The sequence below is a fragment of the Nothobranchius furzeri genome, chromosome 4 (assembly GCF_043380555.1).
Source record: "Nothobranchius furzeri strain GRZ-AD chromosome 4, NfurGRZ-RIMD1, whole genome shotgun sequence".
Lineage (NCBI taxonomy): Eukaryota > Metazoa > Chordata > Actinopteri > Cyprinodontiformes > Nothobranchiidae > Nothobranchius > Nothobranchius furzeri.
The window spans coordinates 20,923,320-20,936,116 of NC_091744.1; the positions used below are offsets into that span (position 1 = coordinate 20,923,320).

The window sequence follows — 12,797 nt, forward strand, 5'->3', positions numbered from 1 at the left end:
CATCACCAGTTTTATCCAGCTGGAACCCTCTGTGAGAACTGTAAGGAAGCGTCATCTCACCCCTGAAGTGGCTGCAGGTTTTCTTGAAGTTTTTAGAAAGATCCCTCCCACTCCGGTAACTGCCTCTTGTGATTTTACTGTCAATGATTTTAACAGTAGACTGAAATCCGCTCTCGACCTGCTCGCTCCACTTAAAATCAAAAGTTTTTATTCAAAACGTGCTTCACCGTGGAGAAATGAAAATCTAAAGAAACGAAAGAGAAATTGCAGGGTTGCAGAGCGGAGATGGAGAAAGAACAAAACAACTATAAATCATCAAATATATACAGAGCTACTTAAATCATATAATAACGCAGTGAGAAATTCAAGACACGCATACCTTTCCAAACTCATTCTAGACAATAAACACAATCCCAGAACACTTTTTTCTACCATAAACAACATTTTAAACCATACATCCAATTCACTTCAGAAAACACCCTCAAATGCACTCTGTGAGGAGTTTGCAGCCCACTTCAGAGGGAAGGTAGACACCATCAGACGGAATATTTTACCCTCCATTAGTAATAAGGTTTTAGATAAATCTGGATGTGTGTCTATACCAGAGGAAAAACTGAACAGTTTTGTCCTGGTAGAAGCTGAGACTCTTGATAAAGTTTTCTCCTCAGTGAGACCCACCACATGTGTTCTGGACCCAATTCCAACTTCGTTCTTTAAACAATTTCATGGATCTTTTAGTGATGAGATTTTAACCCTGATAAATTGCTCCCTTCAGACGGGGGTCTTTCCTGCTGCCTTTAAAAGGGCGGTGGTGAGGCCCCTGTTGAAGAAGAGCAATTTAGATTTTAATGAATTAAACAATTATCGACCGGTATCCAACTTACCATTTTTAAGCAAGATTTTAGAAAAGTTGGTTTTAAATCAACTAAATGATTTTATAAACACTAATAATGTCCTAGAGAAATTTCAGTCTGGTTTTAGGGTGAACCACAGCACCGAGACAGCCCTTCTGAAGATTTTAAATGATTTTAGAGTAAATTATGATAAACAGAAGTTGACAGTGTTGGTTCTACTGGATCTAAGTGCTGCCTTCGATACGGTAGACCACACTATTCTTTTAACTCGTTTACAACAGATTGGCCTCTCTGGTGCTGTACATAGATGGTTCACATCCTACCTCACAGACAGGACTTTCATGGTGAGTTTGGATACCTGTTCCTCTAGGGTCCATGGGATTACATGTGGTGTGCCCCAGGGTTCAATTTTAGGCCCAGTGCTTTTTAATCTTTATATGCTCCCTCTTGGCGGAGTCATCAGGAGACACGGGGTCAACTTTCACAGTTATGCTGATGATACACAGTTGTACATCTCCGTGTCTCCGGATGACTCTCGGTCAATGGATGCACTTTTTAACTGTATTTTAGACATCGAATCCTGGATGGCAGAGAACTTTCTCCAGCTCAACCAGGACAAAACTGAAGTTTTAGTCATTGGTCCTGAGGCCCAGAGAGAGAAGCTTTTACCGAAATTACAATCTCTGTCTTTTAATCCATCTGAACAAGTGAAAAACCTGGGTGTTATTTTTGACTCTGAGCTGACTTTTATCCCACACATTAAAAATATCACAAAAATAGGTTTTTATCATCTAAAGAGCATCGCCAGAGTCCGCCCCATTCTCTCTCGGGCCAATACGGAGACGTTGATGCATGCTTTTATCACCAGTAGGATAGACTACTGCAATGCCCTGCTTTCTGGTCTTCCCAAAAAGAGCATCTCAGGCTTACAAATTTTACAAAATTCGGCAGCACGTGTCCTGATGAAGACCAGGAGGCGGGAGCACATGACACCAGTTTTAGAATCATTGCATTGGCTCCCCGTTTGTTTCAGGATCAATTTTAAGGTTCTTCTAATGGTTTTTAAGTGTCTTAATGGTCTTGGGCCTTCTTATCTATCAGAACTGCTTTTACAATATGAACCCTCGCGGACTCTGCGCTCCTCTGGCAGGCGTCTCCTGGTCATCCCTAAAGTCAGGACACAAAGTCACGGCGAGGCGTCCTTCCAGTGTTATGGCCCTCGCCTCTGGAACGAGCTGCCAGAGGAACTCAGGGCCACAGAGAACGTTCATGTTTTTAAGTCAAGACTCAAGACCCATCTTTTTAGGTTAGCTTTTATCTAAATATTTTCTACAGTTTTATTTCTCGTTTTACATGATTATATTTTATTACTTGCTTTGCATGTTCTATATGATTATATTTTAGCACAGTTTTATTATTTAAATTATTATTTTACTGTCTATGATTTTATTTATTACTTATTTTCTAATTGTTGTCATTTATATTAGCTCTTTTATTACATTTTTACTCATTTTAATCCAGTGTTTCCTCTGTGGGGGCCCTCTGCCCCGGGAGCGGTGGTCGACTGTAGCTTCCTGGGCGCTCTATAGGTGGGGGTCTATGCTCCCCCTCCACTGAGCGCCCTGACTTAGTGTGGAAGACCTGATGCTGCCGGGACAGACGGCTCCTCTGATGACGTTTCCTTGCGTTACCATACTTGGCTCATCTGGACTCAGCCTAATATAATTTTTACTCGTGTGTGTGTGTGTGAGTCTGTGTGTGTGTGATTGCATATGTTTGTTAATGTTTTTAACCTGTTATGGGAATCTGGAGTCATTTTGTAAAGCACTTTGAATAACACTTTGTTTGAAAAGCGCTTTAGAAATAAAATTTGATTGATTGATTGTTGACAACCTCAGTGACCTCAGCCCCAGAGAGTCCAACCCAAAGTTTGCTTCCTCACTGGAAGATGTGCCGGTGGGATTGAGGAGGCCTTCGAAGAACTCTGCCCACCAATCCACAACGTCCCGAGTAGAGGTTAGCAGCACACCGTCCCCACTATAAACATTGTTTGTAGCGCTCTGCTTCCCCCTCCTGAGACGCCTGATGGTGGACTAGAATCTCCTCGAACCCATGCAGAAATCTTACTCCATGGTCTCACCAAACTCCTCCCATGCCCTGGTTTTTGCCTCCGCGACCACCCGAGCCACATTCCGCTTGGACTGCTCGTGCAGTCCTTGCCAAAAAGATCTGATAGGACTTTTTCTTCAACTTGACAGCATCTCTAACTGCCAGTGTCCACCAACGAGTTTGGGGGTTGCCACCACGACAGGCACCAACAACCCTGTGGCTGTAGCTCTGGTCAGCTGCCTCAACAACGGAAGCACAGAACATGGCCCACTCTGACTCGATGTCCCCTGCTTCTATCAGCACATGTTCGAAATTCTGTCAGACCCCAGACCCACACAATACGTTTGGGCCTGCCAAGTCTGACCGGCATCCTCCCCCACCATCAAAGCCAACTTACTACGAGGTAGTGGTCAGTTAACAACTCTGCCCCTCTCTTCACACCAGTGTCCAAGACATGCAGCCCCAGATAAGATGAAACGACAACAAAGGTGATAATCCAGCTGCGGCCATAATCGAGCTGTGCCAAGAGCACATGTGGACACCTTTATGCTTGAACATGGTGTTCGTTATGGACAATCCATGACTTGTACAGAAGTCCAGTAACTAAACACCACTCAGATTCAGATCAGAGGTTCCTCTACACCACACCTCTTCAGGTCTCAATGTCGTTGCTCACATGTGTTTAAGTCCCCCAGCAGAATGAGGGAGTCACTTGAAGGCGCACTCTTCCCCCCCTCCCCCCCAACAATTTTTTTCATAAATACATTAACCAATGTAAATCTTTCCTCAACAGCAGAAACACCCAGTTTCTGCAGCGATCTTGGTCTCCAGAGGCCATCTGTGAGGATTTTTGCGTGACTGTACCATCGGGGAACGGGCAGCAGCTGCGAAGCCGACTAGAACAAGTCTGTTAGTGTCACGGCACTGAATACATTACAAGAAACAGGCTGGCTGGAAGCTTCTCTGTAACAATTCAGTGAAGAATTTAAACAAGAAGCTTTTTAACAACTACAGCATTAATAAACTGATATTTTATGTGATTTTATACTGCAAGAGACAATTCCTTTACGGGGTTATGGTTAATATATAGAATGTCCCCAAAATGTATTGTTTTCATAAAATTAAAAAGACTTGGACCATTAGCTTGGTAAAACAATCACAAAAGCCATGTCTCAGGTTTGGAGCACAAGCAGACTTTATGTCATTAAAAAGTTGTCAAAACATTCAGCTCATCTCACACACACACACACACACACACACACACACACACACACACACACACACACACACACACACACACACACACACACACACACACACACACACACACACACACACACACACACACACACACACACACACACACACACACACACACACACACATTAAACTTTAGTCCTCAGAATTTTCCAACATTTATTATTAACACTAATAAAAGGGAAATATTTACATTAATCTGAATCAAAGAAAAAGAATTGCAAAAAATAAAAAGTTTCCATATCTCTGTGATGAAAGTACACTTTTGTTTGCTGTGTAAATAACAATATAACAGCAGCAATCAAAGTCCATGATGAAAGTACTTTAACAGTTGCTTCTGTCCTTCAGTTGAACAGCTTTCTAAATAAAGTTATAGTACCATTTGTCATCATCACACAATTGTGAAGTTAGATCTCCACATCCTTGCGGGGAGCGGTGAGCTGCAGTTGTGGCTGCTCCCCCCCCCCCCCCCCCCCCAATCCAAATACATACACATTTACAGTTTTTTGCTTCATTTCCAGACAGAGGCACTGCACTCTCACACCAAAAAAACAACTACAAATCATGACGTTTTTCAGCACTCATACTGGATTTTATTGTGACGTTAGCTCGGCTTTAAAGGAGCAGGTGGTAGACTGGCTGAGGCCTGTTCCAGGAAGGCCAGCGGTCCATGAGGAGGGAGATCTGTGGGTTTACGATGCTGACCGCTCAAATCCTCAAGTACTTGTTGCCAGTTGTGCAGCTTGGTCAAATGTTTCTGAACCAGTAACTCCTTCCTCAAGAGCTCATTGCGCAATTCTGACACATCCTGAAGTAAGAGGAAAGATGTACTTGAAACATGCGAGAGCCACAAACAGAGAAGAGTAAATCCTTTTAAATGTCAAACACAAGTCACTCGGACAGTTTACCTCTTTCACCACCTGCTCTGGTTTCTGCACAGACAGCTGAAGCCTCTTCTGTAGGAAGAAGCACTCTGTCTGCCGAGCCACATCCAGGAATTTTTGTATGCACTGGTCCACACCTACAGATAGCAGATTGCAACTGAATTTATTTAGCTATTAAGCTTTGGTAACCTCCCATCTCAGAGCTAGAACACGGATTAAAGTAGAAAATACTTTTAATACAGAAGCATGGAGCCTCACTGACCAGTGCGAATCTCCTCCTGGTCTGTTCCGTTGACATAATCTTGACTGACAAGTGATGAAAAACAAGCCTGCAACATAAAAAAGCAAAAAAAAAGGAACAGATGATTTCATGAGGAAAATAAATTGTCAAGCCTACAGGTGCTTTATAAATCATATCTGTTTCCTGCAAATGAAAATGGATGGCACAAAAGAAAACGTGTCTCAGTTAGAGGCCAACTGATATGGGTTTTTCTTCAAGGCACTCGCAGAGTACAGATGCTTCTCTCTTTCGCTCCCATATCTTTTTTTCCCCAAGGCTCTTTGTCCTGTCTGCCCATGGAGCGCTTCTCTGCATTTCTTTTTTTCTGGAAATTTGGGAAGACGGGAGCAATTGGAGGACGATCCGCACCCACGGAAAGCACCGTCCGTGTGGAGACCTCACAGACTGGGACGTTACTCGAGGTGAATCGTAAGCTGGACACTGTTCTAGCTGCGATACCGGTATTAGTGCGCAAAACGGATGTCATCAGAGTCACCGAAAGGTATGGACAGGTTTAAAAACCCAAAATTGGCTTCACTGAAGGACTGGAAATGATCAGTTTAAAGACTGAAGTAGTGTCAAAAAAATCGATACCTAGATATAAATCGATGCTAAAAGTGGTATCTAAATTAGATATTCCATCCCTGTGGTATCGATATTATGGACTATTATACACAGCCTTCTTCAAGTACACCGACACGCATGACAGCCAGATGCCATAAAGCAGCCTCCGCCTCCCAGACAAACAGAAGAAGACGCCGCATGGCTACACTGCAGTTTCCCACGCAAGTTGTCTCCGATCCAAGTTTTGTTAACAATGGCAACAGCGAATTTGGGAGGCGCTTCACAGCCCAACTTCATTCGCATACCAAGTCCGACACGTAGTTGTATATTCACGCTTATATGCTTAAAGGAAAATTCCCGTTTATTGCAACCTGGACTTAATTTCTAGCATGCAGTACGTTTGTTTACTCACGCTGACAACTTTGGTGCTACTTGGATTCCCCGGGGTATTTAGATCCATTGGTGAATCGCCATCAGTGTATATCCAGATAACGGGTGTGGACGGGCACCCATTGTGCACAGAGCTGAGGAAAATAATCAAATAATCGATGCATCGGGATGCGGACATAAACTATTCTGCATCGTAGAAGAGTACGCCATAATCGATTATAGTGGAATGTAGTTTTGTTTTCTTAACGGCGGCACCGGAGATGATAAATCTGTCAGAGTGAGCATCCTCCTCATTTACCAAATGGTTCCACCTTAATGTGGTACTGCAGGGCTGAGCGCTTGAGTTGTAACCTGAGACCGAACTGGAACCGAATCAGCCCGACCGGTTCTGTTGGATTTGGGCCGTGAATTATGTTAATTGAGCGGGTTCTCATGCGGCGCGCTCCGCTCGCTCAGCAACTGAGTGAGAGAGAGAGAGAGAGAGAGAGAGAGCGAGAGAGAGAGAGAGAGAGAGAGAGAGAGTCTGCTCACACGAGAGGATCGGAGGACGCTCCTCCAAACCGATGCTCCTAACACGCATTATTATTTTCATAATTTAATTATTATTTCTCCTGGAAGCGCTCAGTCAGACTGCTTGTTGTGATGCTGGGAGATCCGGTCTTGGGGAGGGGGCGGGGTCAATGACGGCGGCTGCAGCGTGATCGTCTGTCTTTTATTTAGGGACACGGAGAAGTTAAAAGGAGGGAGAAATAGAAGAAAGAAGTTCTTGTTCCACTTTATTTTTTTGTTTCATGATGATAAACTGATGTTAAATTCAGCTTAAAGAGAAACTGGGAGGAAGCTTTGGTTCATTTTAGGTTACAGGAGGTCTTGTTTCCTATCTGCTCCTCCAGAGACAGCATGGACATGAGGGTCACACAGGACAGGTTAGTGGAAAGGTTTGTAGTTAGCAAACACACATCTTAAATATCACACATCTTAAATATTATTGGAAGTGTAGAATTTGTTTTGTGTTTTATGTTTTATTTTCTGCATCAAACAGAACTTGATTCATTCTCCAACATTTCAGAAACGAACCACTGGGTTCAAATAAAATAAACTAAGTCAAACATTTCATTTGGTGTTACTTCTGACACCCTTCAACTGTGGCATAAACATCTGACTCTAGAGCTGCTCAGAGACATTAAATACTCATATATGAACCCATTATGTATTTTATTATTACATTATGTTGTGTCCTGTGGGTTTTCAGTACTTTTTTAGATTTTGTGAGATTTTGTAAAGCATGTTTTCTCAGCCTGAGGCGTGGTGTTGAACGAGGAAACAGATGTTTTACTTTGTTAAATCTTCTTAAATGTTTTGTCCTAACCTGTTGGGAATGGAGAGATTTTGAGGGCTGGCAGGTTGTATCAATTACGTTTTTGATAATAAAAAAAAGCAATTATCTGACATCTTCTATTTATCAATGAAAACAAATCAATATGAAATAATCGTGATGCATAGTGATGCATCGGGATATCGAATCGAATTGAATCGTTGACCCAATAATCATAATCGAATCGAAAGACAAGTGAAGATTCATACCTCTAATGGTGCAGCCTCGAAATAAGACATTATCTGCACCAAAACATCTTCATGTCGAAAGGTTTTGTTAGGAATCATTAACATGATTCCCCTGTTCGTTTGGAGCGGGTCTGGGATTTCTAGGCGTAAACAGACTAGCCGCGGCTAATCTAACTGGGGCTTTTAATGACGTCACTGCCGTGCGCCAATCTGTTTTTATTAAGATTACCAGTAGATGTACCTTTGTCCTACTGTGGAGAAATTCGTTTTCTCCCTTTATTGACCAACAGAGTTGTTCAAAAGTTCAGAACAAAAAATATAGCATTACATCTTATGACAAAAATGCACCTTAAACAGAGTTTAAGCAGCAAAACATCACTCTGCAAATAGTGTATGTATAGTGAGACAATTCATGATTTAAAGTGTTAACTTTCGCCAGTTTTTGTATGCACGTTTTAAAAAATGCTGGTTTAAGCACTTTACGCACTTAATTCATAACATTTAATTTTTGCAATATAAATTGAGGAATGCTATATTTTGAATAAACTTGTTCAATAAATTGGTGTTTTCAAATAGTATCGAAATCGAGTATCGAGTTTTTCCCCCAGTATCGAATCGAGTTTGAAATTTTAGTATCATGACAACCCTAGACTGAAGGCAGAGGAAAATTATCTCAGCCTGACCCAAACAAATTCTTGTTATCTGAATCTGACGCCCTGGTAGCCTTGAGCGGCAAGCAACAAATCCCTACGAAGGATTGCAGACAGATGCTGTGAAAACCCAACCTAGCGCCACCCCCCCCACCCCCCTTCGGATTGGTGGACTTTCAGCCTGGCGAGGTCATCAATCTGCAGAAGTTTTTTTTTATTGAACTTTTTCATTTACAAACAACATGGCATAACTTCCTTTGTTTTACATTACCCGGGATCAGGTGCAAAACAATAACAAAAGAGACTTTGCATAGAAAGCAAGAATATTTATGAAGGAAACGAACAACCAAACAAAAAATAAATTAATTAATTAAATAAATAAAAAAGAGACAAAGAGCTAGGGCTTTGTTTTCAAATCATACTTTTCAAAAAGATTAAGGAGTTTCATTTAGGGCTGAAACGATTCCTCAAGTACCTCGAATAATTCGAGTACAAAAAATCCTCGAGTCAAATTCTCTGCCTCGAGGATTCGTTTAATTCATATTTAATTAATTCATGGCTTTGCAGTCGCCCGTGGTCATGTTTCACCCGGACTGAAATAAGTGACGCACATGCCCACTGGACTGAAACGCACACGCGAGTAGGGAATGTAACTTAACTTTCTCTTAAGCTATGGCGGACAACGTGGACCCCGGTGGAGTGCGAAAAAGACAGAAAATGTCAAGACGTGAGACCATTTTTCACGTCGTAAGGTGGAAAACGTAGTCCAGTGAAACTACTGTAAAATGGATTTAGCCTACCACAACACCACATCCTCCGTGCTGCAGCACCTGTAAATGTCACTTCTGCAAGCGGACTCGGAGCCTCTACAAGATAATGCTTTTTAGCCTGTATTTCTATATATTCTGCGAACACTGTGCGACTTTTTCGTTTGTAGCACTCAAGTTTCAGCTCACACCGTTCGTCTGGTAGCAACACGTTAGACTTAAAATGTGCTAAAAAATAGCATTTTTACACAAAACGTCGGACTTTTACTGTGTTGTTATTGATATTTGTTGTCCCTCGGGATTGCTGCAGGAGGACTGGTATTTATGAGAGGAAAACGAAAGAAAGTAAATAAATGTTTTGTGATCAGTATGATTTGACAAAAGCACGGCAAACATGCTTTCTCGACAATCCTTGTTATTGTGTGAGAAAAAAAAGTGTAGAAATTAAAACGGACGTGTGTTAATAGGGAAACAGCCGGCGAGCTGTTTGCGCATGCGCCGTGAGCGGTTCTGGTTCTGTTTGGGCCGCAGCCGCCCGCAGCGCTACTTCAACAGTTATCCTCTGGCTTGCAGGCTAGCAGATTCTCGCACGAGGGGAAAATCGGCTCAGGGTTGTGTACTTATTTTTTGCACAGGTATTTGTTTACTGTGAAGCAAAGTTGAAGTGCTGAAGTTTTGCAAACTAATTTTGAATAAAACTTGAAGAATAACTGGCAACTGCTTGCTCATTTTAAGAGGTCTTTCATAATTATAACATGCTATTTGATATAATGGTTTACAAACACAAAAGGGTAATTTATTAGAGTACTCGAATAATCGAAAAAAATATTCGATAGAGTACTCGATTACAAAAATATTCGATAGCTGCAGCCCTAGTTCATACAACCCCTGCTGCTGCTCTCCAGAGTGTTCTGCAGCATAATCAGCATGTTCTCTTTGAACTTGATAGTGTAATGACCTGGCTGGGGTTGTAAGCCAAGTGCATTCTGGGTATTGTGTTATATGTGTTTCCTATCGTTCTGCTAGTTACTATGTGTTGATTTGCGTGTTGTGTGAGTGTTATGTAAGCCACAGGGAAGGTGATGTGTTCTGTGGAGCGGGTTGAATTAGCATGGTTAACTGACACCGTGACTCTGTGTGGTAGGAGCGTGATAGATGATCGTGTCTGTAGCGTTACAAAGCGTTGAAGAAAAAGCCTAATAAAGGTCTGTGTTAACCTCTATTGCCTCCTGCTGGTTGATTTGGGGACAATAACCCTGCCGTTGAGACGCTCATACTTGCTTGTTACCACATTCCACCCGGCCACAATAAGAGACCGGCCATTATTCACCTCCGCTGACTCCGACACTGGCCAAAATTGGAGACCCGGCCTTTAATTGAATACCGGCCTGTATTAGAGGATTTACGGTAAGTCATTGTTTTTCTCTAATTGAGTTGAGAAGCAGATCATTTTTGTGAATCAGTTGTATAATAGTAATGGGCAGCTTATGTCTTACACAGAACTCCTAAACACATAAATTTCCAGCAACTCCCAAAGAATATGCCATGCTGTTTGCCGCAATATCTATGGGTATCAGAATGCTGTTTAAAGGTGTTCTACCAGTTGTACCGCCTATTTCTCTTCCCGACCCTGTGAACACATACATAGGAAAAGTTTGTCTTACCGAGCATAAAAACAGTAATAGGAATATTCGTGCTTTATTTCAGAGAGAATCCTTATCTGTTCCATATGGGATTTTTATTGGAATTCCTTTGTCACTGACATCAGTTGGAAAAGAGTACGGACCATTCCTAATAAGTATTATGTGACAAATAAGGTCAAAGAAGTTTCATTCAAAATACTTCATAAGTGTTACCCAGCTAATCACTATATGACAAAGTTTAAGAGGGACATTGATGTGAATTGCTGTTTTTGTGGAAGCCACCCTGAGACCGTTCAGCACCTCTTCTGGACCTGTTCACATGCTACAACGTTTTGGAAAGACTTTAGCAGATTTATTATCGGACAGCTCTACAAGGACTTCGTTTTAAAATGGGAAAATGTTGTATTTTGTTTTTTTCACAAGCATAGAGAGGAAGATGTATACTTTGTTATAAATTTGTTAATTATTCTAGCTAAATTCTATCTCCACAAATGCAAGTATAGTAACCAAAAACCCAATTTCAAGCACTATAATAGTGACACTCTATCTTACATAAAATTGATTAGTGGATCACTAAACAAAAAAGCTTTAAAAACTATAACTATTTGTACCACCTATAATTTATTTGGATGTGTGTAACATTTCTGTAGTGCACCCCCTGGCACTGGTTTCATCTTCTTTGTTCAATTTTGTATGCAACTTGTTTGTATACTTATCACCTTGTTCAATAAAGTTTTGGAAAAAAATAAATTAAAAAAAGTAGTGGCGGCAGGTGGCCACACAGGTGTCTGATTTATTTATTTATATCGGCTTTTAAAAATTATTTCGGTCGATGGCCAATAAAATAAATTATATATCATACCCTCTAGTCTCAGTGCGTAATATGATGAAATATCCTGTAATTTCAGCTCATATAGAATTGATTTCTATGGCTGTTAAATCCTTGTAATGCACTGGTTTATTTGCAGATAATTTGCTGTGTAAAAATATAATGTGATGTAAACAAACGTATACTGCTGAGAGCCAGAACACCCTGTCCAATATTAGCTACCTTTAAGGGAATTGTTGTGCAACTAAGACTGGATTTAAACACAAGGTTAGCACTAACACAAGGACTGGGCTAACATTTGGTTTTTTGGCCTAAAAAGAAATAAAACAATATTTATTCAATTAACTCACCAAAAATCAAAAGGGTTTGAGAAAAAAACAGCTAGATGTGGCCACATCGTAGACTGTACATATACATCGAGAATTTGTAGGTACTTAATCAGGAGAATTATGACCTAGCTTTCGCGACTAACAACAACTAGCATGTTGAGCTAATGTAGAACTTTAGCCTCCTACCTCAAAAGAAGCCTCGAGTTCATCCACCAAAGTGTTGTTTCCCTGGGGCCGGGGAGCGGTGCTGGGGAAGCCTGGCTGACCGGGTCCACCGGGACCCCCAACGGAATGCGGACCGGTCGGCTGCTGGCCTGGAAACATCCCACTCATGGACGAGGACATCTTGCTCTTACTGCGGTTAGCAGAGGCGCACTAAACGTCATCGGGTCTAGGGGCCAGCGGAGTACCCACCCCCCTCCACCAAAACCCCCAAACTAAACAGTGATGTAATAAATGTTCTAATGAAACAAGGAGTAAATATCTGATTTATCTTTGAAGAGATAGTTTGAATCAGGTGCACGATATACTGAGACTGTCTCTGATGTGCCCCAGGCTTAAGCAATTTGGTGCATTCAATTCTCATTTGTTATTCAGGAAACACGGAAATACTTAACAAGAAGAGAAGATTCCTAAATAAATGGAACATCCAAACACCATTTTTGTTGGTAAACTGCT

General features: G+C 41.5%; 1 protein-coding gene across 1 annotated transcript; it reads right to left on the bottom strand.

Annotated features, from left to right (window-relative positions):
- Positions 1-4,785: 4,785 nt before the first annotated feature.
- Positions 4,786-12,529, bottom strand: med28 (mediator complex subunit 28). Its single transcript, XM_070550186.1, has 4 exons — positions 12,306-12,529; positions 5,367-5,433; positions 5,129-5,241; positions 4,786-5,028 (listed from the first exon to the last, which is right to left on the bottom strand). Exons 1-4 carry the CDS (start codon positions 12,462-12,464, stop codon positions 4,825-4,827), a joined length of 543 nt encoding a protein of 180 aa, XP_070406287.1. The 5' UTR covers positions 12,465-12,529; the 3' UTR covers positions 4,786-4,824.
- Positions 12,530-12,797: the final 268 nt, after the last annotated feature.

What these genes read in the sequence shown, in the direction of transcription:
- med28 (XM_070550186.1), bottom strand. Translation starts at nt 12,464, where the DNA reads ATGTCCTCGTCCATGAGTGGGATGTTTCCAGGCCAGCAGCCGACCGGT. An exon ending in AACTCGAGGCTTCTTTTGAG is followed by an intron (nt 5,434 to 12,305) that starts GTAGGAGGCTAA and finishes TTTATGTTGCAG; the next exon opens with GCTTGTTTTTCATCACTTGT. An exon ending in CCAGGAGGAGATTCGCACTG is followed by an intron (nt 5,242 to 5,366) that starts GTCAGTGAGGCT and finishes TGCTATCTGTAG; the next exon opens with GTGTGGACCAGTGCATACAA.